Raw genomic sequence first — 23,967 nt, 5'->3', positions numbered from 1 at the left:
GTCCTGATGTGATCTGCACGGGTAAATCACGTCGGCGTCAAAGGAGCGACGTGCGACCTGTCAGAGCTCTATCGCCGATCGCAGCTGCCTTCTGCGCGTCCTGGGGAGGTACATTTGTTGCGCGCCGGAGACGACTCGACGCCGCTGAGATCGGAGATCAAGCTCTGACAGGTCGCACGTCGCTCCTTTGACGCCGACGTGATTTACCCGTGCAGATCACATCAGGACACGGTCTCGACGCGCTCAGTACGACGCCTGCGACCCGTCTCGGGTCAGGTGGCACGACGCTCATCGCGCCCGCCAGCGCTGCCGTGCAGGCTGCCACGACGAGGTCGAGCACGCTTCTATACGCTCGCCGAGCCTTCCTTTCCATCCCGTTAGGCAGCCTGGGAACGGTGGCGATCAGAGGCAAAGCCTACGAGGGGTGGTGGAACCACATGTCACGGCTACTGCCGGCTCGACCCCACGATAGCCTCCGAAGGCTGACTTTGCGGCACCATCATCGGACGATGTCGACGAGTTGGGTCGCTCTCGCGGTAGCCAGATGACCTCTCATACTAGGATCATCGGCCATGGCCGCAGGGAGCGCGGGGGAGGGCGCTGGATGCAACACGGAGCTCCGTTGGAGACGTTTTCAAGATTAGCGTGTCAGAGTGAAATGGCACTAGCCATCGTTAATGAATATGTCGCAATCGGCGGAACCCGGAACATCAACAACAACATGGCCGGCCGCCGCGAAAAATACAGCAAATATGAAAAGTCCGAAACGACTAACAAAATAAAGTCCGATGAGCGAGCACTGAGCAGGGATTCGCATTCGGACTTCGCCGTCTTCGGTTTTGTCGCTCACGGCTGTGACACACTCCTCACTCGCTGCACGCGCTCGCTCGCTCTCGACTATCGACACACCCCACACGCAGGTTGGCCCGCACCGCAGCCATCCAGGACTGGTCCGGGTGGGGATTGGAGGCGCCGCCAACATGGCCGCCAGCCTGCCACACTCTCTTCACCACACCTGCCACCACGGCTTGGCCTCCGCCTCGTCCGCCGGCTTCTCAGGCTCGCTTGGCCGCGGCGTGTTGACACGCGAGTTCGCCGCCGTGGAGTTCGGCGACAGCGTCATCGGCGAGGGGGCGTCGTACTCCTTTTCGACCGACCCCGCCGGCGGCGGCGGCGGTCGTGCCGGCTCCGCCTTTGCGCCGCCGACAAAGAAGTTCGAGATCTTGTCGAGGAGCGGCACCTCCTTCTTGGGGGCGGCCGGAGGCTCCTTGTCGAAGACGGAAGCGACGCTGCTCGTCCTGCGGCGGCGCGACTCCGACGACGCGCGGGCCCGCACCCACGCCTCCTCTGCGTAGGCCTGAGGCCGGGAGAGGGGGGGAGGGGGTGGGTGGGGCTGGGGACGGGCGCCGGGGTCGAGGGGGGGGTCGACGGTGGGTGGGTCGGGGTCGGTGCGGCACCTTGGCGTCCACACGCAGCGCGGCGAGGGACTTCTCCATCGCTGCCTGCTCCGCCGCCGCGTCCGCCTCCCACGACGCCGCCATCGTCTTGGCGCGCTTGCGAGCCACCTCCTTTGACGCCATCGAGTAGCGCGCAAAGATTGAACGGCGGTCGTTCTCCTCGTCCTCGTCGCAGAGCTCGCGCTCACTCGGCGACGACTTCTCGGTCTCCCTGTCCTCCGCCTCCTGGGCCGTGGACGCCGCCGCGGCCTTTGCCTTCGCCTCGCCCGACAGCTCTCTTAGGCTGCGGGACTTCCCCGCCGAGGTTGGCGGCTTTGCAGAGGCCTTGGCCGCAGCCGCATCCGCCGCAGCCTCCTCCGCCCTCGCCGCAGCCGCAGCCTCCTCCGCCCTCGCTGCAGCCGCAGCCTCCTCCGCCGCAGCCTCCTCCGCCCTTGCCGCAGCCGCAGCCTCCTCCTCCACCGCCACGGCTGCGGCAGCGGCTGGCTCGGCCTGCGCGTTCTGCGCCGCGCTGTCCCGGTCGGACGCCGCCTTCACCTCTTGCTCCACGGCAGACTCCGCGGCCGGCACGACTGCCGGCTCCACGGCCAGCTCCACGGCTGGCTCCACGGTTGGCTCCTCCTCGGGGCGCGGCGTCGAGGCGATGGAGGGGGGATCGCGCGGTGTCGAGGCGACGGAAGGGGGATCGGAGACGGAGGAGGACGTCTCCGACTTCTTGCCGAGCTTGGGCGGCAGCCCTCTCTTCCCTTTCTTGTTAAAGAGGCCCATCAAAACGCGGTCAGGGGGAAGGCATGAAAAAGCGCACTCAACCTTCGACTGCCAGTTCGTGAAAGGCCGTGAACGGCGGCTCTCATGAACCAAGGGGTTTTCAAAAATCTCTCTCTCAAATCACTGTGAAGGTCGTGATTTCTTGTTGGTCTTCAAAAATCTCTCTCTGATAACACACAACGAATTTGTTTTGCTGGGTGAGCAGTCTCGCTCCCAATCGACCAAGTGTCCGAGATGTCGTCTTTGGTGGGTCGTAGGTCCTACTCCTAGGGTCTCGTAGGTGGATTGTGGATATACTATATATACACAAATGCACGCCTGTCGCCTCCACTGCGGCTCGCAAAGAGAAAAAAACTGCCGCGAAAAATCGTGGAGTCGCGGAACGCCGTGCGTACAGGTATGCGAGGATGATTGGGGTACAGATCTCACACCGCTCGCATCAAGACCCTGTAGGCCGCCCTCAGCGTCTGGAAGCGCGCGCCGCTGCCGCCCGCCACGTCGGGGTGCGCCGCGAGGGCGAGGCGCCTCCACCGCTCCTTGAGGCTCGCCCGGCAGAGCCCGTCCAGCTCGAGCGGCGAGAAGCCAAACTCCGCCGCCGCGCGCCCCAGCCCCCCGGCCGCATCGGACCGCCGCCGCGCGCGCTCCGCCGTCTCCTGCGCCGACCTCCGCTCGGCTGCCCCTAACAAAAGAAACAGAAACAGCTGAACAAGAAAGTCGGTCGCCGACATCCCTCTCGCATTTAGGGGGAGGGGGGCGACCAGCGCGCCGAAGACGTCTCCTCACCTCGGGCAATCTCGGGCAATCTCGGGTAATCTCGGCGGCGCCTGCGCGCCAGGAGGACGTCTCCTCAAAGCGGCGGTGCAGGAGCGCCGCGACCGCCGCCGCCGCCGCCTCCTCGCCCGCCTCGCCGCCCCCACCCGCCCCGCCGGCGCTGCAGACTGCGTACACCTCCGTGGCGCCGTTCAGCTGTTGGGCGGCCCAGACCTCATCCACTAGCGGCCACAGCGACGCCTCGTCCGCAGCCGCAATCTCTGCCGCGTCTGCGCACAGCAAGTCCGCCGCCTCCACCACCGCCTCCATCTCCTCGCCGATGCCGGCGAAGCCCGTGGGCGGCAGGCTGGCGGAGGCGGAGGAAGCGGAGGCGGAGGAGGCGGAGGCGGAGGAGGCGGAGGCGGAGGCGAGGTGGCGAGCGGTGAGCGCGAGGCGGGTGGGCGAGTAGATGTCGACAGCCTCCGCGAGGCCGGCGGCGCGGAGCGCCGCACCGTCGGCCGACGTCAGAAGGTGGCAGACACCGAGTACGTGGTGGTTGAGCGGGTTGCCTAATTAATAATGACTAGCTCACACGCACTCTTAATCATTAATTAGAGCGCGTGGTGGTTGAGCGGGCTGCCATGTGCGTTGACGCGCCCGTGCCGGCTGCCTACGCCATTGACAAACCAATCTCGGGGCGAAAAGATGGTCTCGCGCCATGTATCCAGAGACGGATCGCGTGAAGGGAAGGGAAGGGAAAGAGCTGAATACACAGCTGAATACGGTCGATGCAGCGGAGTGCGTGTCCTCTCGAGCGCGGTTGTTGGAATGCAAGAAACGCTTCTCGGGTCGGAATACAGGACCACGGCTTCCGCTTCTAGGGTCGGCTGCCGACGGACGTGTGCTCCTCGAGGAACTCCGACCACACGGGCTGGATCGCGCGCAGGTAGTCGTGCGTGGCGTCCTGGTTCGCTGCCGGCGCCTGAAGCAGGACGAGCTCGACCGCCGCCGCGGCGTCGGCCGTGTGGCGGCGGAGCGTGGAGGAGAGGCGGTGGAGCTGCGCCTCAGCGTCGCACGCGTCCGCCACCGGGCCGAGCCGGCAGATGACGCGGAGGGAGCGCCTCGCACACTCCTCGAGCGGCGCCGACGCGTCCTCGAGCTGCGGAAGGCTCAGCTCGAGCCCGCTGTAGCCGGCAAGGGAGGAGAGGCGCGGCAGGCGCGGCGAGGAGATGGCCGAGCGGAAGAGGCGCAGTATCATGCCCGTTGAGGAGAGAAGGAGGCCTAAAGGGCGTATTTTTTTTTATTCGTTAGCATCGCATGGCTGCAAGGCGACCGCAACAAATGGCGCGGCCACCCGGAAGCAAGCACACAAAAAAAAATTGCATTGCTTGCAGCTGTGTACCGCTGCATTCCTGGTGCTCGAACGAAGACCAGTTTGCAGAGAGAGATCTTCTTCTAGCTTGCTTGCATGCAGAGAGAGAGATTTTTAGCAATACCAATTTGGTGTTGCATGCATGCATGCAGCAAGCACAAACAAAGAATTCGCGCCAAACTCGCATCTAACGCGTAACGGAGCGTGTCAACACCTCCCGAGGGGCGGTGTTAACACGTTTGAACACCTCTACGGCTGCGGTGACCGGTGTTAACCGTTAACGTTTGAACACCGTGTTAAGCTGTTAACGTTAGTGCACCATCCCTGGATGCGGCGCCCAGCATGCTCTATCATGCAGAGAGAGAGATTGTTTTGTTATCATGCATCGCCCCGCAGTGGCCGAGCCGACCGCCGCTCGAACTGGCGCCGAGTGGCTCCCAGATTGAGCGCGGCAGGCTCAGTCGCACCTTCGCGGAGCGAACGCGAGCCGAGCCGTCGCCGTTCGCCTCCGCCGTCCGCCCATACGTCCGCCGTCAGCCGTCAGCCGTCACTCGTTTTGCGCGACGCGCTCGCGCAGTGTGGACGCGCGCCGCCCAGCGCCGGACGTGCCGGAGCCGGTCCGGCGCGCGCGGGCGACCAGCGCCTGTAAACAGACAGCTGCCCCACTCGTCCTTTTGATTCACCTGCGTCAAAATTCTTTTCTGTGGTGTACCTGTGTTAGTGCCAGTGCGCGCCAGTCCCGTGCCCAGAAAAGAAAAGAATTTTACAACAAAACTCCCTCGCACAACACTGGGCACAGGACTGGGCACGGGACTGGCTCAAAAGAAAAGAAAGAAAACAGACAACCCAAGGGAGGGATGGGAGGACGGCACGCCGCCACCACACAGGGATTTTAAGGAGAGGTGTGTGGTGCGCTAGCCGTCGCCCACCCTAGGGAGTCTGCCTCTTCCTATCTCTCTTCGCAGTCTCTCGCCGCTTCTCGCTGCAACCTTCATGCCACCTCGCGGTCGTCCCACTCTCGTCGTTCTCTCCCTTGTCATTTCCTCCTCTGTCGCGTCGTTCTCTTCTGCCTCGTCCTGTGACGCCGCCGCCTGCCGGTCCCTTGTTCTCGCGGTTTCTTTTGCCTTTCGGCGCAACTCCGTCCTCCTCGCGGCGTATCCTGGCCCCTCGAGTCTATCGAGCTCCCCTCGCGCAAGGACCACATTTCTGACTGTCCCGTGCCCAGTGTTGTGCGCGGCCGGGTAAATTCTTTTCTGCTTTTTTCCGCCTTTTGCGCGACCACACGTGGCACAACTCGCCGCTTTGCGCGGCCTCTTTATGCGAGAGGAGACAGCGCCTCTCATGGGCAGCGGCAGGCCCTTCCCAAAGTTGTCGTGGAGACGGCGCCACAAGGTTGTCGCTGCGGCGTTGTGCGCCGCTGCCACGCTCGTTTTGCCGGCGGTGCTGCGCGAGGCGGAGGAGCACGTGCACGCGGCGGGCAGCAGCTCCGCCGCCGCCGACGCGCTGCTCCCTCCGCCCGAGGAGGCGCTGCGACGCGCCACGCACCTCGTCGTCGTCGCCGGCCACGCCGTGTTCACAGCGCTCGACCACGGAGGCGGTGCCGTCGAGCGCGAGGCGTCGTGGTTCCTCGAGCCGTTCCAGCACGGGCAGCTGACGACGATGATCGAGCACATCCACAAGGGGGTCGAGCTCGCCGCGGCCGACAACCGCTCGCTCGTCCTCTTCTCGGGAGGGCAGACCCGCGCCGCCGCCGGCCCGCGCTCTGAGGCGCTCTCCTACTGGGAGGCGGCCGAGGCGGAGGGATGGTTCGGGCTGCCGCAGGTGCAGCCGCGGGTGCACCTCGAGGAGCAAGCCCGGGACTCGCTCGAGAACCTGCTCTTCTCCGTCTGCCGCTTCAACGAGCTCACGGGCCGCTACCCTCAGACCATCACCGTGGTCTCCTTCGGCTTCAAGCGGCGGCGCTTCCAGGAGCTGCACCGCGCCGCGCTCCGCTTCCCGCGCCACCGCTTCCACTTTGTGGGCGTGGACCCGCCCGGCCTGACCGCCGCCGTGACCCAGGGCGAGACGGCGCACTCCGCAAAGCCGTTTGAGTCGGACCCGTATGGCAGCGCCGCCTAGAAGCGGAAGACGTATTCTTGTACTCCTGGTGGCGCTCGAGAGGACACGTATCCGCTGTCTTCGGCCGCATTCCGCTGTATTCACCGTACTCGTACCCCTCGTATCCACGCGGCGCTCCGAAGACTCGGCGCACAGCTGTATTCCCGCCACCCTGATATGCTGGTGTACTCAACACGCAGGCTGCCACGACGCCGGGCTGCGCGCAAAGCGGGAGGCGCGCAACCCGTTCCGCCGGACTGTCAGCTACCCGCTCGGCTGCCCTGCGCTCGCGCCGCTCATCTCGCAGTGCTTGCGCCTCCCGTATGGCGGGCCGCTGCCTTGGGACGGATGGGCGGCGCCGCGGTGACGGCGCTTACCGTGTAATATGTGAGGTTCTGCTGTGTATTCGGTTCGTGTCTGTGTCTGTACAACACATGCATGATGTGTGGAATATCATACGTGTCAAGTGATGAGTGCAAACAATACATAAAACGACCCACCTCTCTCGGGAGGGTAAAAGCAAAAAGGAAGGGGGGGGGGGGGTTACCGATGGCGCACGCGGACCTTTCAGTCCCCGCAGCCGCGCACGACGCTCCCTCGCACAAACCTCCAGCACACGTCGTTCACGCCCCGCCCCGCCGCGATCCCGTCGCGCTCATACTTGGTCGACGGCCGCGGCAGGCAGCAGTCGCACGCCACCTCCTCCCAGCGCGCCTCCGCGTCGCAGCAGCTCGCGAGGACCGCGCGTGCCTCGTCGGCGTAGCCCTCGACATCGGTTGCGAGGTGCAGCCGGCCGCCGTCCTGCATAAGCGGCGAGAGGGACTGCACCACTTCGGGTCGCACGATACGCCTCCCCTCGGAGCCGCGCCACGGGTCCGGGAAGAAGACGAGCACCTCGTCGAGCGCGCGCCGCGCCTCCAGGCCGTCGCGCAGCAGAGTCGCCGCGTCCGCCCGCACCAGCCGCGCGTTGGCGGCGGCACCAGCCTCGTCGAGGCCCTGCATGGCGGCAGCAAGCCCGCCTCGGAACCAGTCGACACCGACAAAGTCGGCGTCCGGGTGCGACGCCGCAAGCGAGCACAGCGCCTCGCCGGAGCCGCACCCAATCTCAAGCACGAGCGCCGAGCGGTCCACAGCGGAGCGGCCAAAGGCGGCGTCTAGATCGATGCGGCGGTCAAAGGCGAAGGCGAGGCCGAAGATCGGCCACAGCCTGCGCTCGACCCGCTTCTGGGCGCGAGTGATTGTCTTTTGCCGAGCCGCATACCACGCGGGCTTGTGACTCGGGTTGAGGTAGCGGCGCGACGGCCTTGAGGCGAGCAAGGGCGATGGGTCGCGCATCGTCGGACGACGCTCTCGGCGGGTGACGTCGGGCGGGGCCTGGCGATTTCTTTTTTGTTCTCTCACGCAGCGCCGCGTTTCACGTTTCTGAGGGGTCACGGGACGACGCTAATGCTCTCCGCCCGTTGGGTCCACCTCGCGCAACTCTCCTCCCTCGAGCCACCATCGCCCCGCGTCCTCCGGCTGGACGGCAAGCGGGATACCGTTGGGCACCAAACCGCTCGCCCCCATCACGGTGAGCACGAGCGACAAGCGCGTCTCGCGGAGCGCGTTGGCCCTGCCGCGGTGCACCACGTTCGGCGTGTACACCGTGACCGAGCCGGCGGGCACGGCCACCGCCACGCCGTCCGCGCCCTCATCAGGCTTCTCCGTGTGCGTGTGGCTCGCGGGTAGCACCTCGAGGGCGCCCTGCTCCGCCGCCGTGTCGACGAGGGCGATCTGCACGGACGCGATGCGCCCATCAAGGATGCCGTCGTCTCGATGCCACCCTTGGTCGGCCGCACCCGCCAGCACGCGCATCAGCCCAATCTCGAGGAGTAGGCGGCGGCGGCTCTGCAGCGCGTAGCCGAGGAACGAGTCGAGCCTTGCCGCGAGCGCCGAGAGGGCCTCGGCGGCGTGCGCGACCGGGATCGCCCGAAGCGTGCGGTTGGCGGGCGAGCGGATGTTGGCGGTGCGGTCCACCGGCGCCTCCTGCTCGGCGCCGTCGGCACGCGCGTGCGACTGCAGCGCACGCACGTCTGCGGGCGCGAGGAGCGCGGGGAAGACGACGACGCCCTGCGTGCGCCACAAACTGAGGGCACGTCGCGTGGCGCCCGCCGCGCCGGCGTCCCTCACGCTAAGCTCGCCCACCGTCCGCGCCGGGCGTGCGGCCGCCTCGTGCGCGCCGATGCCGGCGAGGGCCATGTCGACTCCTGCCCGCGCAAAGGCCGCCATGCCCGCCCCGCCCTCCGGTCGGAGGCGCCACGCGTGCTCAAATGCCGTCAGGCTGCGCACCTGTGATGCGCGGGTGTGGGGTGGGGGGTGTGATAGAGACTGTGTGATGCGCGGGTGTGGGGTGGGGGTGTGTGATAGAGACCGAAGTTGGGGCGAGAACTCGACCTGGTGTTCGCCGAGCGAGTCCGCAAGCCGCGCCTCGACAGCGCCGAGCCGCTCGTAGGCCGTGGCGCTGCTCGGCGCGAGTCGGATCGCCGCGCGGTACGCCTCGGAGGCGGCGCCACGCAGGCGCGCGAGGCGCTGCGGCGTCGCGGGCGCCAGCCGGCCCGTCGACTGCGCACGCTGCTCGAGGCCGTCGCCGCGATGGACGTGGCACCGCGCGTCGTCGCTGGCCGCGCGCTCGCCGCCTCTGCGCAGCATCAGCTCGCTCCATGCCTCGCGGCCGAGATACGCAAACGCGTGCAGCGCCGTCTGGCCGGTCCAAGGGTGGGCCGTCACGACCGCCGCACCGCCGTCGAGCAGCGCCTCGACCGCCGGGAGCGGATCCAGCAGGCGGAGCACCTTGGCACCGGCGCCCGGCGAGCCGTCGGCCGAGAGAGTGCCGCCGGCGAGCGGAGCGCCGCCTGCGGTGGGCGCCCTGTAGACGGCGAGGTCGAGAGGCGAGAGGCCAAACGAGGTGCGCGCGTTCACCTCGGCGCCGCGGCGGAGCAGCTCCGCGATCATTTTTGAAGCGCCGCGCCCGGCCGCCACGTGCAGAGGCGTGATGCCGCGGCTGTCGTTGGCCGACGCATCCGCTCCCTTGGACAGCAGGAGGCGCGCCAGCTCGTCATTGCCCTCCTCTAGGGCGACGGCCAGCGGCGTGTGGCCCATCAGCGTCTTGGCGTCCACATTCGCGCCGCCGAGGCCGAGGAGCAGTTTTGCGACTTGCTGCCGGCCCATCTGCGCCGCGACGTGCAACGGCGTGTGACCCGACTGCGCGTTGCGCGCGTCTGCGTCGGCGCCGCGCGCTAGCAGCAGCCGTGACGAGTCGGACTCGCCTGTGAGAGCCGCGAGGTGCAGCGGCGTGTGGCCCAAGCCCGTCCTCGCGTCGGTGTCTCCGCCGTGAGACAGCAGCACGCTCATCACGTCCAGCCCGCCCTTTTGGGCCGCAATGTGCAGTGGCGTGTGTCCGGTGTGAGTGCAAGCACCCACGTCCGCACCGCTGTCGAGCAAGAGTCGCGCAATGTCCACTCCACCCTGCTCGGCCGCAAAGCTCAGCGGACTGAGGCCGGCATCCGTCTGCGCATCGAGCGCTGCGCCCGCGTCCAGGAGGAGCCGGACCAGCTCGAACCTGCCCTGCTCGGCTGCGACATGCAGCGGCGTGGCGCCGAGCTTGGTCGATGCATCCACAAGCGCACCACTCTGCAACAAACGTCGCGCGGTCTCGAGCTCACCCCTTTGCGCGGCGAAGTGCAGCGGCGTCGCAGGCCCACGCTTCCGCGGTGACGGCTGCCGTGCATTGTTGCCACCTCGAGATGCCCACAAGACAGCGACGGCGCAACAAGCGGCGGCGGTTGTGAACGAAACTCCGACGAAACGTCGCGGCGGAGCGGTTGCAGACGACCGCGGCAGTCGCGGTCGCATATTCTCTGGCGAGCCGAGACGAGCGGCGGACAAAGAGGCTTGCGGCGGACTATCGAGAGGCCCGGCGTGTGGGCGCGATTTCTTTTTCATTTTAGAAAGAATTTTACAGCAAAACTCCCTCGCACGACACCGGGTACGGGACTGGCACTGCAAAGGCGACGGCTTAGAAGCCGTCGCCCTCACAGATGCCGTCCTCCTCACAGAAGGCGTCGTCGGAATGGTAGTTAGTCAGGCGGATGGTCGAATCCGCGAGCACCGTGGTGCTCGCCGAGAGGACCATCCCCATCATCCTCCGACTCCATCCCCTCCCCCCCCCGTCGCTACCGCCGCGCCCCCCGCCGGCGCCCGTCGCGGGACTTCCTGCCCCCCCCGCCAGCGCCGCGGGCCGGGCCGCTCCGCAACTCCTCCAGGTCCCCCTCAAAGAGGAGGACCCGCCCCTCCCTCACCCAATCCTCCCACCCCGGGAATGGGACACCGCAAACAGAACCGCGCCCAGCGTCCCAGCAACGCAATCCCTCCCGCTCCCCCGCCTTGAACTCCGCCACGAGCGCCGCGACCACCTCGTCGCGCTCCTCGACCGAGAGCCGCCTAAAGACTCCTAAAGGAGCATTTTAGAAAGAAAGAAAAACGCGGGTAAGGAGGCCCACGGGTTTTCTCTCCTGCCCCGCCGCGCCGCTCACGCCGCCTCGCCGGCAAGCCGGGCGGTCCGCTGCACGTCAATGGCTCAGCCGGTCACTTGATGACCACCATGAAGTACAGCGATCGCCGGCTCGCTGGCCTCTCCGCAAGGCCTCTCCCCTCGACCGCGTCGAACTCACTGGCGCGGGCTCTCTTCTCGGCTACGCCTACGGGACCGGCCCCAGCTTCGGCTGAGGGCTGACAAGCTGCCGAGCCCAAATCACTCTGTGATACGAGCGTCACTTTGTACCCACCCCCCCCTACTTCGTGGGGACCCCCCCGCCGGTCGGTGATCTGCCCCCGAGGTGGACCGGACCCCCCCTCCGGTCGGTCGCTCTCTCGGCGGCGGGAGGTGTGACGACCGACCCCCCCCCTCGGTCGGTGTCCTTGCCGTGAGCCCCCTGAAACGCTCTCCCTCCTTCTCGCGAACCGCCACGGGCGCTTTGAAATCGCCGGTTTTCACTATGAAAACTAGTCACCGCGCATCGTCCCTTCCGATGACTACGATGACTTGCCAGAGTGGATCGACACATCGCCGCCGCCGTCACCGGGCTCATCGGCTTCCGAGTCGCCCAAGCGACAGCGAATGGCAATCGATGGACGCCGCTTCTGGAGCAACTCAGTTAATCGCGACATGCTGCGCGTTGCGCGCGGGCAGAGCTATGCCGGCAACATGATCTGCCTCGCACCCGGTCTTCACGTCTCCAAATTTTCGCGCGGGCAGAGCTTAGGCGATCCGTCCGATTCGGAGAACGAGGGCGAGGGCGAGGAGGAGGCGGAGGCGGAGGAGGAGGCGGAGGCGGAGGACGAGGACGAGGACGAGGACGAGGACGAGGACGAGGACAGCGACAGCAGCGACACACCCCTCAAGCTACAGATCAACCTCACGACGGAGGTGGAGAGGGGGAGGTGGACCTCTTCTTGGAGTCGGAGGAGGAGCAGTTCACCTTCGAGGAGTTCTACTGCACGCTGCCCCCGTGGGCGCGCGGCCGGCAGAAGGAGGTGCTGGCCGCGCTCAAGCGGCTCGTCAACGGCTACAGTGTGTCGCCGGCGAAGCTAATCATGGACGACGACGACGACCAGAGCGTGGACATGGACGAGCTCGTGTTCCGACCCAATCCTGAGCGCGGTCTCGAGCTCAGCAACTCGGACGACGTCACGAGGAGTGATTAGACGGGGAGAGGTCGCTTGGTGTCTCTAGTATTTCGAGATACTAATTTATTCACAGCTGCGGCGAGCGTGTGCGGTGTGACCCTCGAGCCAACCCGACCGACCCCCCCCTCGGTCTGCGCTCCGACCGACCGGACCCCCCCTGCGGTTTGCGGTCTTCCGCGGCCGCCGACCGGACCCCCCCTGCGGTCGGTCGGTCTGCGCTGGGCGCTCAAACCGCGAAGTCGGCCTGTTCACTACAAGATGACGCTCGTATGAGAGCGAGGTGATTTATTGTTTTATTTCCCCCCCCCCCCCCCCAATTGACGTGCCCCTCTACTCGGAGCTAAAATGAACGCGACACCATACCCACGCACATATTCATATACGCCTACCTAATAAAATTCGCAATAAGATAAAGATTTGGTTCAGCCGCAATCCTGGGACCTGGGTCCTGTCCTCCGAATACCCACAGGGCATGGCCCAACGCCTCTCCGACCGCGGCGCATATCTGCCCAGTCCAGAACACCTGCAGCCCGGTGAGGAAGACATTGGCGCCCAGCAGAGCCGCGTACGCGACGAGGGAGTGCGCGCGGTCGCGGGGCTTGGCCAGCGCCCAGAGCGAGTCCTGCCAGAAGCCGGCCGAGACGTACGGCCAGTAGGCGGTGCGCAGCAGCAGGAAGAGCAGCACGAAGGGCGGCTTGGACGCCTCGACGAGGGCCTCGAGCCCCGCCGCGCTGAAGAGCTCGCCCACGCAGAGCGGCACGCTGGAGAGGCTCGCCTGCGTACACAGCAGAGGTGTTTTGCTAAGCGTATTTGCCGCTGTATGTCTCCCTGTATGCGCAAATACGGCAGTTCCGGAGACGCGTGCAACAGTATTTGCCACGCATACAGATACAGCCGTATCTGTATTTGCCACGCACCATGGTGCGCGCATCTGGCCCCGAGCTGGCCACAGCCGGCCACGGCCGGCCCACGGCACCCACCGGCGTCCATCCCTCGCTCGCAGGCCGACCAGACTGGGGCGGGCGTCGGCGGGACGGCGGGCACGGCCGGCCCCGAGCCCGACGTGGTGGAGGTGGAGCCTTCCTCCAAGGCGAAGAGTATGAAGTGGTCGGAGGGGCGGCTGGTGGTGCTCTACGCGGGCCCATGCACGCTACTCGCGCGCTCCGCGTGCGTACTTTGGCTGGGCGGGTGATCGTCCTCGCTCGTCTCGCTCATTGTTGCGAATGCAGACGTGGCACTGTGTGGGGTCTGATGCGTGGGACGATGCATCGTCGACGAGCGGCCACGCCGCCTTCCCTTACCCCCTTTCCCGGCCCCTTTTCCCTCCCTCCCCCTTGGACGGGACATGAACAATGGGTGTTCTTGGGTTGCATCCCGCCTGGCACCTCCCCCTAACCCCAATCCCGGGCGCCTCACGGGTTTTGTGGGGCACCCCCCCCCCCCCGTCCTTCTGGACCCCCAATCTCTCCCCTTGCTCGCAGCGCGTCGAGCGGCGGCGGAGGGCCGCCCAGGCCACCACCAGTGCCCCTCCCACCGGCGGCGCGGCGGCAGCGGCGCTGACCGCCCCTCCATCAGCGGCGGCGCGACGGCGGTCGTCGGGGCCCCGGCAGCCGTGCGCAGAGGGTGCCACCGGACCGGCCGACGCGCGCCCGGCGGACCCTTCGTCGTGCATTGCGGGCCGAGCACCCCCGCGTCGCTTCTCGGCACGTTGGAGAGCAGAGGAAGCTGCTGGCGTCGCCGCTGGGATCGGCGGCGGCGCCAGCAGCGTTCTCGGATCTGAAGCCGACTTTGAGCGCTGATCGATCGATCTGAGGGCTGGCCGATGGGTGGCGCTGCGACATCGCCGCCACCGCGGAGGCCGGCGGCCGGACCAGAGGACGAGCGGTCGGGGCGTGTGGCGCATATGCTACATGCTACCGCCCCCCCCCCCCCTGTGAGCATTCATGTGTGAATAATGTAGGGACATGTGTGCACGAGATTTTGAGAAAGAGCTCCTTGCAAAAAGTTTGCTTTGACGCCGCAAATACGGCCACCCGGCAAATACGCTAGCAAAACACTCGATTTCACGTGCCTTATTTGTTCGCCTGTATTTGCAAATACGGAGGCGCAAATACGCTTAGCAAAACGTGCCCAGCGGACACTGCCTCATATTCACGTTGTGTACCGTGATGGCTGATGGAGAGCCGACGCAGCCGCCAGAGAGGCTCGCCACGCCGAAGAGATCCCGGCGCTCTTGGCCGCATCTCGGCTAAATCTCGCCACGCCGAAGAAGAAGGTTGCGTAGTAGTGGCACCACGGGTGCATCGAGAGAACGCCTACTCGAGGCCTCCGAGCAGGTCTGGGGACGGCTCAGGGAGGGGGTCGGATATGCGCGCCGGGGAGGACGCCGAGGAAGCAGGTGACGGCGTGGTGGCCGATGAAGGCGGCGGTGCGGTACTCGGGCAGCAGCACGACGGCGATGAGGTTGAAGCACTCGTAGCCCGCGGTCAGGCGGCAGAGGCGCTCCGCCAGCGGCGAGCGCCCGTACAAGCGATCGAGGGCTGTGCCGCCGACCTTGTGGATGGGCCCCAGCCACTCGAAGACGCCGAGGGCGCTGCTCGAGCAGGCAAAGGCGAGAGAGACGATGTTGTACGCCATCACGTCCGCCGCCAAGCTCGCGGCATCGCCGACCACCTGCTCGCCCGAGGTCACGGCTCCGGCGGTCCGGGTGTGCCCCGTGGCGATGCGAAGGACGGTGCGCAGGGCGAGGAATAGCGCGACGCAGCCGACGAATACCTCTCTGCTCTGTTGCGCCGCCGCAACGGATAAGCGAGGCCAGTCGATCGTCGTCATCGTGGCGCGGCCGTGCTGCTTTGATGGAGCCCTGGCCTTCAGCGGCGGCCCAAGCAAGAGATAGCATGAGAGCGGGCCGGCGATGCAGAGCAGCACTCCGACGAACGAGGCGTGCGCCTCGATAAAGTGAGGCGGCGGCGGCGGCGGCAGCGGAGGCTTGGACCACGCCAGGCGACCATGGCTAGAAAAAAATCGCCCGAGCTCGCAGCGAGATGGCCGGCTCCAGGCATGCTGTCTACACATGGGGGTGGGCTGTGAGCCCGTAAAGGGCGGGGGCGCAAGAATGGGCGGTGCGCGCGTTAGGCTCGCACAGTGGCGCCAAGAAGAATTTGAAGTGCCGATCGACAACACTAGGCACAGGACTGGCGCACACTGGCAAGCAAGAAAGAATTGATTCCGCAAGGCTCATGCTAGAGAAAAACATCCTCCCGTCGCTCTCCGTTTCATGTTTGGCGCGCCGCACGCGGCGCACGCACGCGACGCGCAGTGACGCACGCGCACGCACACGCAGGGAGATGGCCGGCTCGCGATCTGTCTGCCGCAGCCATGCTGTCTACACATGGGGCTCAGCAGAGAGGCAGGGACCTGTTCCCTATTACCCATCTCCTAGAGAGTAGAGGTGTCCGTTTTATTTATTTATATTTATTTGCGCCCGCTCCCGTGTTACTTCAGCCCATTGCTTCAGCCAATCCGTGGTCGGGGTCGCGCGCCGCGCTCTGAAGATATGTTTCCGTATACTGGCGCTCTGGCGGAGATAGATGCTGAGGGAGGGTGTAGAGGATGTAGAGTGTAGAGCGCTGTAGAGATGTAGAGATGTAGAGCGCTCTGGAGCGCTGTAGAGCTGTAGAGCTCTACATCCGCCGCGTGACGATGTGAGTCCGATGTAGAGCGATGTCTGAGAGGCGCTCTACAACGTGAAACCTCTACCCTGGTACAACAAACTCTACATCGTAAGCCGCGAACGAGGCACGGTCGCTCTCCGACATGAGGCGCGTTGCACTTGCCAGTGCTGCCCTGGCCTTCTGTCTGCCCGCCCAATGGGTGGCAGGTGCCTCTGCTGCAGTGACATGCCTCACGGCTGCGACTGACCGGCGCCTCGGCGCGTCAGCTCGGCTCGGCGTAGCGATTGTGGCCAGCGCAACTCGCTTGGACTCAACGCTCAGCCAGGAGCTCCCGCACGCGCTGGCGCGAGTCATGGCGCATGCAACGCGTCTGAATGCTCGCCTGCTCGCCTCGCGCAAATGCGACCGTCTTCGCAGCCGACAGTCAACCGCCTGCTAAAGAAGCACTGCGACGAATGCGGCACCGGCGACGCATGGCAGGCTGGTCATGACGCAGTTATAGGGTGTTGTGTGCCGTCAGAGTGACTATCTGTGTGTCAGTGATAGTCGGGGCCGTCCATCAGAGCTCCAGTAAGCTCGGAGACACCCCATTAGTGCGGCTCGACCTCTTTGAGTCACTGCCTCCCCGGCGGTTTTGCTGTAGAGCCTCTACAACAAACTCTACAGCAAAATCGCGCTCTACATCGCTCTACATCGGACTCACATCGTCACGCGCCGGATGTAGAGCTCTACAGCTCTACAGCGCTCTACATCTCTACAGCTCTACAGCGCTCTACACTCTACATCCTCTACACCCTCCCTCAGCGGAGATGTTTGGATGATGGGAGGCTAAGGCTCCGTACGGCGAAATATCATGTATGTATGAAAAGCCAATGTGCGACAGGAGAGCTCAGGGGCGCGCGGGGAATCGCGCATGTTCCCCCACGCCACGCGCGCACCGACTCACAACGACTCACAGCAGCCTCCTTGGACGGAGCGTTGGAGCGAGGCACCTGAAAACTCTTCGGATTTTGAACGGGCGCCCGGCGCCCGTTCGAATGGCGATGAGTTCTCTCCGGTGGACCATCAATGTTTACCGAGATATGGCCGCTCACAGTCTGAGACCTGTCACAAAAGTGATGCACGTATTGGGAGCGCGACTGCGTATGAAAGTGCGGTATCCCATCATGAAGTGCGGTGGGTGGAGCACACCGCCGCTCAAGCCAGAGGCAATCCCCTCCTCGCTGCTCTCCGGGTCCGGCGTCGTCTTGAGCCCGCCCGTATAAATAAACATCGGTCATCGCTTCTGTATTTAATTGAGCGTGAAGGGCACCTCTCCTAACATGCTGAGCGTGAAGGGCACCTCGCACCTGTCGTACTCTCACCTGTCAAGTAAAGATGATGGCCGTGCTGAGGGAATAATACGGCCCCAGAAATTGCTGCCACGCAACTCCATTGCTTTTACGCACATCCACAAAGCGGCGCATTGAGTCTTGGAGCAGACCCGCCACCCGGGTTGCGTTTCCGAGACGGCTGGCTGTGCTCTGTTGCGAGCACTCTACGGTTCAAGCAGATTTGGCCAGCAGACAGCCAATACACCCATGTCGGGCAAGGGTGGCGGCGGTTCGGTCGTCAGTTCGAATGTTGGGGTGATCGGTGTCGGTAGCCACCGGGTCACGCTGCCAAACATCGTGCTATGCATCCCGGACCCTGATGGGGGCGACTACTGCTTTGACGGGCAGCGGCTGCCGATTGCCTGTCCGGGGCAATTCCTTGGACAGAACCCGTCTCAGGACAACTGCGCAAACTGGATAGAGCGGGCTTACGAGATGGTACCACCGCTCTCAGCGCCGTGCGAGGGCCTGGCCGTTCCGCTCGGAAGCAAGGATCAGTTCTGTTCGGGCGAGGTGGCAGACATTACATACACGACGGTTGATGGTATGGCAGGGCCAGACGTGTGCTGCACCAACTTGCCCCCTTCCCTCCCCCCTCCGCCACCCTCCCTGCCTTCTTCGCCGCCGCCTTCGCCGCCGCCTCCCACTCCGAGTAGGACGACGAGGACGAGCGCGAGGCAGGATCCGCACCTCGCCTTTGCACGCGGCGGAAACGCCGACTTTAGGGGCCGCAGCGGCGCCTACTACGCCTTCTTCTCTGCGCCTGGCCTTGCGCTCAACGTCAAGACGGAGAATGCAACGTTCACGCTGCTCAACGGCCGCTTGGTGGTACACGGCACCTTCATCACGGAGGCGCACCTGGTGGCCGACGTCGGCGGGGCCAAGCGCAAGCCGGCCACCGCCTCCTTCTGGGGTTCCTTGCTGAATGACTTTAATACCGGCTACGGGTTTGTCAATGGCAGCTGCGGCTACTTTGGCAGCTTCAGTGTGCATGTCGCTCACACTCGCCACTGCGAGGAGCTGTCCATCGAGGTACGCTACTCCTCCGCCATCTTCCAGGTCCGCGGTTGGGCCGTCACCGTGCGCGGATCATTCGCCTACGACCGGATTTCGGGTCCAAGGCATCGGCTTGACACGTCCATCAGCGCCCAGGGCAACGCGCCGGAGCGCGATCTCCCGCATGGCCTGATTGGTCAGTCATTTTCCTCCTCGGAACCGCGAAACGGGAAGCAGGACGTTTACCCAGCCGCGGGACGCTTCGCCACTAGCGCGCAGGCCGAGGGCGCCATCGAGGGCACGGCGGCCATGTACGAGGTGGAGTCGCCCTTCGCCACGCGTTTCGCTTTCTCTCGCTTTGACGATGTGGGGCAGCGGCAGGGCAACGAAATCACCACACGTTGAGCATCGCAGGAGTGGAGACGGCTTCGAAGCGCGTTCATTGAGGCGGTCTTGTGGCGCATCGAGAGAGAGTGTGTGAGAGAGAGATTTTTGGTTTTGTTCGCTCAAGCCAGACGTACAGCACTATGAGAGGCCATCAAGCCGTGAGCCGATAACAACCACGGCTGCCAGCCGCCACGGGATCGTCTCTTCTGAGCCCGCTCTTGATGGGGTGGAAGCGTTTTCATAGCGAATTCACGCCGATTTTGCCATACGGACGTCCCTGGCGCGCGCTCTTCAAGGCCTCATCCTGGGATGGTGCTCGCCAGCGTGAGTTCATACAGTGCTGCGAGCTGGCCTAAGGCCGGACCTTACGACGGTCCATTGCTGGGCAGCGTGATGGCTCCTACTCGAGCGCGACATGAGTGTACGAGGACCTCAACGTCTCGGTTTGGCGAACCAGCATGAGGAGCGGAGCCGCTGTAGCTCCTCCCTGCAGCTTGCGCGTCGCGGTTTGGCCGACGTCCCATCCACCGCGCATACTGCGGCGGCTCTCCAGCTCAAGAGGGCTGCGCTCGACCACCACATCGCCCGAGTCAGTGGTCCGGACGCCCCGCTGAGCCTCGCGCCGCAGTGCAGCCAGTTTGCGCGGCCGTGATGCGCGAATCGAACCGGTGCGATGTTGTTCGGCACTCTAGATGGCCTGAACATGCTTGCGTTCAAGTCTCGAGGTCTGCGCTTAAACATGAAAATTTAATAAAATCGGGTCCGACCGGCCTAGCAGGGGTCAGGGCCCGTTTTTTGCATGACCTGAAGTTCAGAGTGTACAGGACGTGCCGTAAAAATGAACTTGGGGGCACAGGACGGGGCACGACGGGGCACAAACGCCAGGCTACGGCTTTACAAACACGTAGTAACGCAAGGGAGTCTAGGCGACGGCGGCGTCCTCCCCGGCGCCGTGGCGAGCCGGACTCGGTCGCGATCTCATCCACCGCCACGAGCTGCAGCGCGACACAGCTTTAATTGCCTCTCCACCCTCCACCCTCCAAAGCCCTACGCCACGGTGATGCCATGAAAAGACCGTGCGGTCGTCAACGGCGCAGCCGCCTCCCACGCGTTCGTCACGGGATCGTATCGCACAAGCGAGCAGAGGGCCTCGTTCTCGCCGTACCCGCCCACAGCGTACAACCTGCCGTCGAGCACGGCCACGGCGAGACCGCTCCGCGCCGTCGCCATCGGCGCCACCGCCTCCCACGCGTTGGCAGCCGGGTCGTACCGCTCCACCGAGCTGAGGAGGCCGTCGTTGTAGCCGCCCAGAGCGTACAGCTTGCCGTCGAGCACCGCCACAGCGTGATCATACCGCGCCTCCGCCATCGGAGCCGCCGCCTCCCACGCATCCAACGCCGGGTCGTACCGCTCCACCGAGCTGAGGCCGTACCCGCCCACAGCGTAAAGCTTGCCGTCGAGCACCGCCACGGCGTGATAGTCCCGCTCCGCCGCCATTGGCACCACCGCCTCCCACGCGTCAGCTGAGGATTTCGTCGTCGTCGTTGAAGCCTCCCACAGCGTACAGCTTGCCGTCTAGCACCGCCGCGGCGAGAGCAATCCGCTCGACCGCCATCGGCGCCACCTCCTCCCACGCGTTCGCAGCCAAGTCGTACCGCTCCACCAGGTTGGAAGTTACGTCGCCGGCCTCACTCTCGCCGCCCACCGCGTAGAGCTTGCCATCGAGCACCGCCGTGCGGACATGCGTTCGTGCTGTAGACATCGGCACCACAGCCTCCTCCTCCCACGCATTCGTTGACGGGTCGTACCTCTCAATCGAGTTGACAGTCCCACGCTCGCTGTCTTGGCCGCCGAACACGAACAGGCGCGGCCTCTCGCGCTTCTTCAGCGTCTCCTTCCAGCCGCGGCGCCACGCGCGGCACGTCCCCTTGACGGCGTGCGCCTTGGTCGGCAGCTGGGCGAGGATGTGCGGGGCGAGGTCCGGCGAGAGGAGGACCTCGGAGAGCACCCACTCGGGCTGCTCCACGAGCCGTGCGGCGTGCTCCTCCGCCACGCGCAGCGCGGCGTCGCTCGCGTCCGCCTGCGCCTCGATGATGGCGCACAGCTGCGCTGGCGAGAGGCCCGCGACGCGCGCGCCGATGCGGTGGGACGCCATCGGTGCGGGCGGCGAGGGAGACGGCGGGTGGGAAGAGCCTGGCGACGTACTCCCTAAATGTAGGTAAACCATAAAAGTAGGTTTGAATTCGTCCACGTAAGGCTTGGTGAGTGGTTGGGGTGGCCTCAGGCATCCCCAAGGGAGCCGCTGCGGTGCCACATAAGCAGCTTAGCGATTGTCGAGACTTTAAAGTATTCGTGTGAAGAAACGCAAACAGGACAGACGCTACTATGGTCACCAGTAAACCATAATTCGACTTTGAGGGATCATATCTCAAAAAGCCGGGAGACAGCATAGCCTTATTGTTGCATATTATGCCACATAAGGTCAAACTTGACCCCACAAGCATCAAGAACCCGATGCTCCGGCTCGACTGTGCCGGCACACTGCCTCCTCGCGCCGGCTGCTAGCAGGCCGTCGCGGCCCGTGGTGCACCAGAGAGAGAGGTCGACACGTTGCCCCCGCCGGCGAGTCCGCGCGGCTCAGGCCGGCCAGAAGGTGTGTGGTGACGGCACCGTGGCAGGAGTGCGGAGAAGAGCTCGCCGAACGCGAGCAGCAGATGGCCAAAGTGTACCAGCGCGAGAGCCTCGCGAGCGGGCGCAGAAGAAGCTCGCCGTGACACGATGCCGGGCGGTGGTGATGCTCTGGCGGCTGTGCACAGTGGGCAAAGTCAGGCTGCAGCAGGGCAGCACGATGGTAGTGCCCTGCTGCAGCCTGGCCTGACATGCACAGGGCGAACAGAGACACTACTATCGTCCGGCGCTCGTCGTCGAATCTGGGCCAACTTCGACCGCCGCCACAGCTCGCCACGAGCACGCAGCGACAAAATGTTGACTGTATGGAAGTTGAGGCTGGTCGAGAGGAAGAGGCTGCCGTGCGAGCCGGCAGCAGGCTGGCTCGTCGTGGACTGCAGGCGATCCTTATGGGTTTCTCTGTTCATAGTAGCGTATACGCTACTATGGTTTACCCACACTAAGCGAGTAACTTCGGTTTCTTTTATTGGGCGGTAAAAAAGTTTGCTGCGCTGCACTCGGGGAGCAGGTCTGACACGCGGCCATGCATGTACACGGTGCGAAGGGAGGCGGCAGGGAACACAGAGAAGAGGGAGATAGTGGACCGACGGACGTACGGACACATGTGTAAGAGCGCGCACGAGTGGGTGTGCGAGCAATATCGAAAGACGGTGAGGCCGGGAACGCACACGGCAGGGGTGGCGGGACGGTTGTGGAGCGAAGTGGCTGTAGCCAGCCTAAAGCATCGATGCGTGGGATAATAAGATGAGATTACCAGACGAGAACGGGGGGAAGGACAGGCGAGCGACATTTGACGACGTCGGGGGTCACAACGTGACGACCAAAACGATCTTGGGGGCCAGGGTGAGACAACAGGTCGGGGTGCCACACGGGGCGCACCACAGGCGTATTCTAGGGGGGGAAACGAGAGACGTGGGCCGTACTGCTATGTATACGTACCGGCCCTATATGCACCCGTGTGTCCTACCTATGCATTGGCAGGGTTAGACGTCGCGCGAATGCATAGTCCATAGCGTGTCTTATGCAATACGTACGATGTTTTCGCCTTTATGTCTCAGCAAACAGCGCTGCCGATGTCGCATTGGCGCTATGAGCTATGCATTACGTATCCGTATTATGCATCACTCAGCGGCGCCTGCACGTGGGAGGGCTATGTGGACTACGCATTACGTATCCGTATTATGTATCAAGCGCCGAAAGCCCGCCGGAGAGGGCTATGGACTACGCATTACGTATCCGTATTATGCATCAAGCGCCGAAAGCCCGCCGGAGAGGGCTATGGACTACGCATTACGTATCCGTATTATGCATCACTCAGCGGCGCCTGCACGTGGGAGGGCTATGGACTACGCATTAGCCATTACGTATCCGTATTATGCATCAAGGCATCTCGCGTTTGAATATTGTCTAAAGCCTGAAATCCCTTGCCCGCCGCCAAAGAAAGTGAATTTGAATAAATAAATAAAACGGACATCCCAAGCTAGGGCTGGGTCGGACCTGTTCCGCCTTTTTACCCATCTCACAGTAGAGAGGTGTCAGTTTTTATTCTGCGTCCACTGCGCCGCGCCGGCGCGCCGCGACCGTCGGCCCCCGGACTCGGTTCTTCGCGGCCTGCGCCGGAGAGTTGGCGCATGGCGGTCGTGCGCTGGGTGGTGATCGTCATCTGTCTGCTCTGCTGTGCTTCTCGCTCGTGCGTCCTTGGAAAACTTGTTGACCTCCTTTCACCTCCTGCTCTCCTATTCCACGTGGCTGTGTGTGTTTGGATTTCTATATTTGCGATTTGGATTTTGGATTTTCCACTACACTTTGTTTATTTATTTATTTAGGGCTGGGTCGAGGACACACAATAGAATTTGACTGCGGCGGCGGCCGCGCCTGTTAGCAAATTTTCGGTGTTTTGGACCCTTGTGCCTTGAATGGGTGTACTCTTCGCTGAGCCCACGGCCACGGAGCTGGCCTTGCCATACCGTCCGCCTTGCGAGCGTGCTCACGCACGATCCTGGGCTCGTGTGCTTGCACGCGCGGTCGCAGCGTCATCAAGGCTCCACGCCACGACAGGACCGGCCATGCCGGGTGGCGTCCTCGCAAAAAATAAGATATTCTTACCTTCTTGCCCCCCTCCGAGACTGGAGACAGAACCCACCCGTACACAGGAGAGATGGGACTGCCCCTCGCCCCCGCTTGCCCTGACTGCACAGGATAGCGTGCCCCGATTACGGCGGCACATAGCGGGGGACACTGCGCAAGGATGGGGGTGCGACGACTTTCTTTGTCTTCTGAGGGAATGTTCTACGGGTATGGGCCGCCGCTCGAACGTTCGACCTATTCTGCTGACGTCGGCCGATGACCCCTCGTCGATCGAGTGGCCTCCGGTTCGAAATCGGCAGGTTGACCGTAGAATATATTTTCTACATCTGAGCGGGCTCAATTTTGCTCTAGATGCCTCCTACGGTTTTCGAACTCGCGTATTCTCGGGCAGGCGCCCGGTGCGCTGGTCGTTTTTCGTCACGGGAGTACTGCTGCTAAGGTGGCGTCCTCGCAAGACGCAACATCTGGAGAGGTGGGCAAGGCCTCTGAGGAGGCGTGCGGCGTGCTGACGGTGAGCAACAAGATTGCTCCCGCGGCGCCAAAGCGGCGTGCGCGCGGCGGCAAGGCCAGCCGCGCGCGCCGGCTCGAGAACTTCT

The 23,967-nt window shown here is 64.3% G+C and overlaps 6 protein-coding genes across 6 annotated transcripts; 1 reads left to right on the top strand and 5 right to left on the bottom strand.

Annotated features, from left to right (window-relative positions):
* Positions 1 to 748: 748 nt before the first annotated feature.
* On the bottom strand, positions 749 to 2,252 carry EMIHUDRAFT_434376 (hypothetical protein). The gene is made up of 2 exons (XM_005783442.1): positions 1,458 to 2,252; positions 749 to 1,357 (listed from the first exon to the last, which is right to left on the bottom strand). Exons 1-2 carry the CDS (start codon positions 2,220 to 2,222, stop codon positions 1,007 to 1,009), a joined length of 1,116 nt encoding a protein of 371 aa, XP_005783499.1. The 5' UTR covers positions 2,223 to 2,252; the 3' UTR covers positions 749 to 1,006.
* A 359-nt stretch (positions 2,253 to 2,611) lies between these two features.
* EMIHUDRAFT_434373 (hypothetical protein) lies at positions 2,612 to 4,322 on the bottom strand. Its single transcript, XM_005783441.1, has 5 exons — positions 4,036 to 4,322; positions 3,864 to 3,954; positions 3,613 to 3,642; positions 3,006 to 3,541; positions 2,612 to 2,898 (listed from the first exon to the last, which is right to left on the bottom strand). The coding sequence occupies exons 1-5, from the start codon at positions 4,228 to 4,230 to the stop codon at positions 2,683 to 2,685; spliced, it is 1,068 nt and encodes a 355-aa protein (XP_005783498.1). The 5' UTR covers positions 4,231 to 4,322; the 3' UTR covers positions 2,612 to 2,682.
* A 1,363-nt stretch (positions 4,323 to 5,685) lies between these two features.
* Positions 5,686 to 6,462, top strand: EMIHUDRAFT_99310 (hypothetical protein; the record flags this gene model as incomplete). Its single annotated transcript, XM_005783440.1, has 1 exon — positions 5,686 to 6,462. One exon carries the CDS (start codon positions 5,686 to 5,688, stop codon positions 6,460 to 6,462), a length of 777 nt encoding a protein of 258 aa, XP_005783497.1.
* Positions 6,463 to 7,008: 546 nt separating this feature from the next.
* EMIHUDRAFT_203160 (hypothetical protein) lies at positions 7,009 to 7,776 on the bottom strand (the record flags this gene model as incomplete). Its single annotated transcript, XM_005783439.1, has 1 exon — positions 7,009 to 7,776. The coding sequence occupies one exon, from the start codon at positions 7,774 to 7,776 to the stop codon at positions 7,009 to 7,011; it is 768 nt and encodes a 255-aa protein (XP_005783496.1).
* A 108-nt stretch (positions 7,777 to 7,884) lies between these two features.
* EMIHUDRAFT_203159 (hypothetical protein) lies at positions 7,885 to 10,621 on the bottom strand (the record flags this gene model as incomplete). Its single annotated transcript, XM_005783438.1, has 4 exons — positions 7,885 to 8,761; positions 8,852 to 8,907; positions 9,211 to 9,332; positions 10,516 to 10,621. 4 exons carry the CDS (start codon positions 10,619 to 10,621, stop codon positions 7,885 to 7,887), a joined length of 1,161 nt encoding a protein of 386 aa, XP_005783495.1.
* Positions 10,622 to 12,632: 2,011 nt separating this feature from the next.
* Positions 12,633 to 15,178, bottom strand: EMIHUDRAFT_434371 (hypothetical protein; the record flags this gene model as incomplete). The annotated part of the gene is made up of 3 exons (XM_005783437.1): positions 14,553 to 15,178; positions 14,425 to 14,480; positions 12,633 to 12,940 (listed from the first exon to the last, which is right to left on the bottom strand). Coding segments are annotated over exons 1-3 (876 nt in total), but the record flags the coding sequence as incomplete, so codon positions are not given.
* Between the last annotated feature and the right edge of the window lie 8,789 nt (positions 15,179 to 23,967).

The sequence above is a fragment of the Emiliania huxleyi genome (assembly GCF_000372725.1).
Source record: "Emiliania huxleyi CCMP1516 chromosome Unknown EMIHUscaffold_18, whole genome shotgun sequence".
In the NCBI taxonomy this organism is placed as follows: Eukaryota; Haptophyta; order Isochrysidales; family Noelaerhabdaceae; genus Emiliania; species Emiliania huxleyi.
This window is presented reverse-complemented; position numbering and strand designations above follow the sequence as displayed.

Excerpts from the sequence above, each read along its gene's own strand:
- EMIHUDRAFT_434376 (XM_005783442.1), bottom strand. The coding sequence starts at position 2,222 with ATGGGCCTCTTTAACAAGAAAGGGAAGAGAGGGCTGCCGCCCAAGCTC. Across the intron at positions 1,358-1,457 it reads CGCTGCGTGTGGACGCCAAG|GCCTACGCAGAGGAGGCGTG; the intron begins GTGCCGCACCGA and ends TCCCGGCCTCAG.
- EMIHUDRAFT_434373 (XM_005783441.1), bottom strand. The coding sequence starts at position 4,230 with ATGATACTGCGCCTCTTCCGCTCGGCCATCTCCTCGCCGCGCCTGCCG. Across the intron at positions 3,643-3,863 it reads CGAGGAGCACACGTCCGTCG|GCAGCCGGCACGGGCGCGTC; the intron begins GCAGCCGACCCT and ends TCAATGGCGTAG. Across the intron at positions 2,899-3,005 it reads ATTGCCCGAGATTGCCCGAG|CAGCCGAGCGGAGGTCGGCG; the intron begins GTGAGGAGACGT and ends TTTTGTTAGGGG.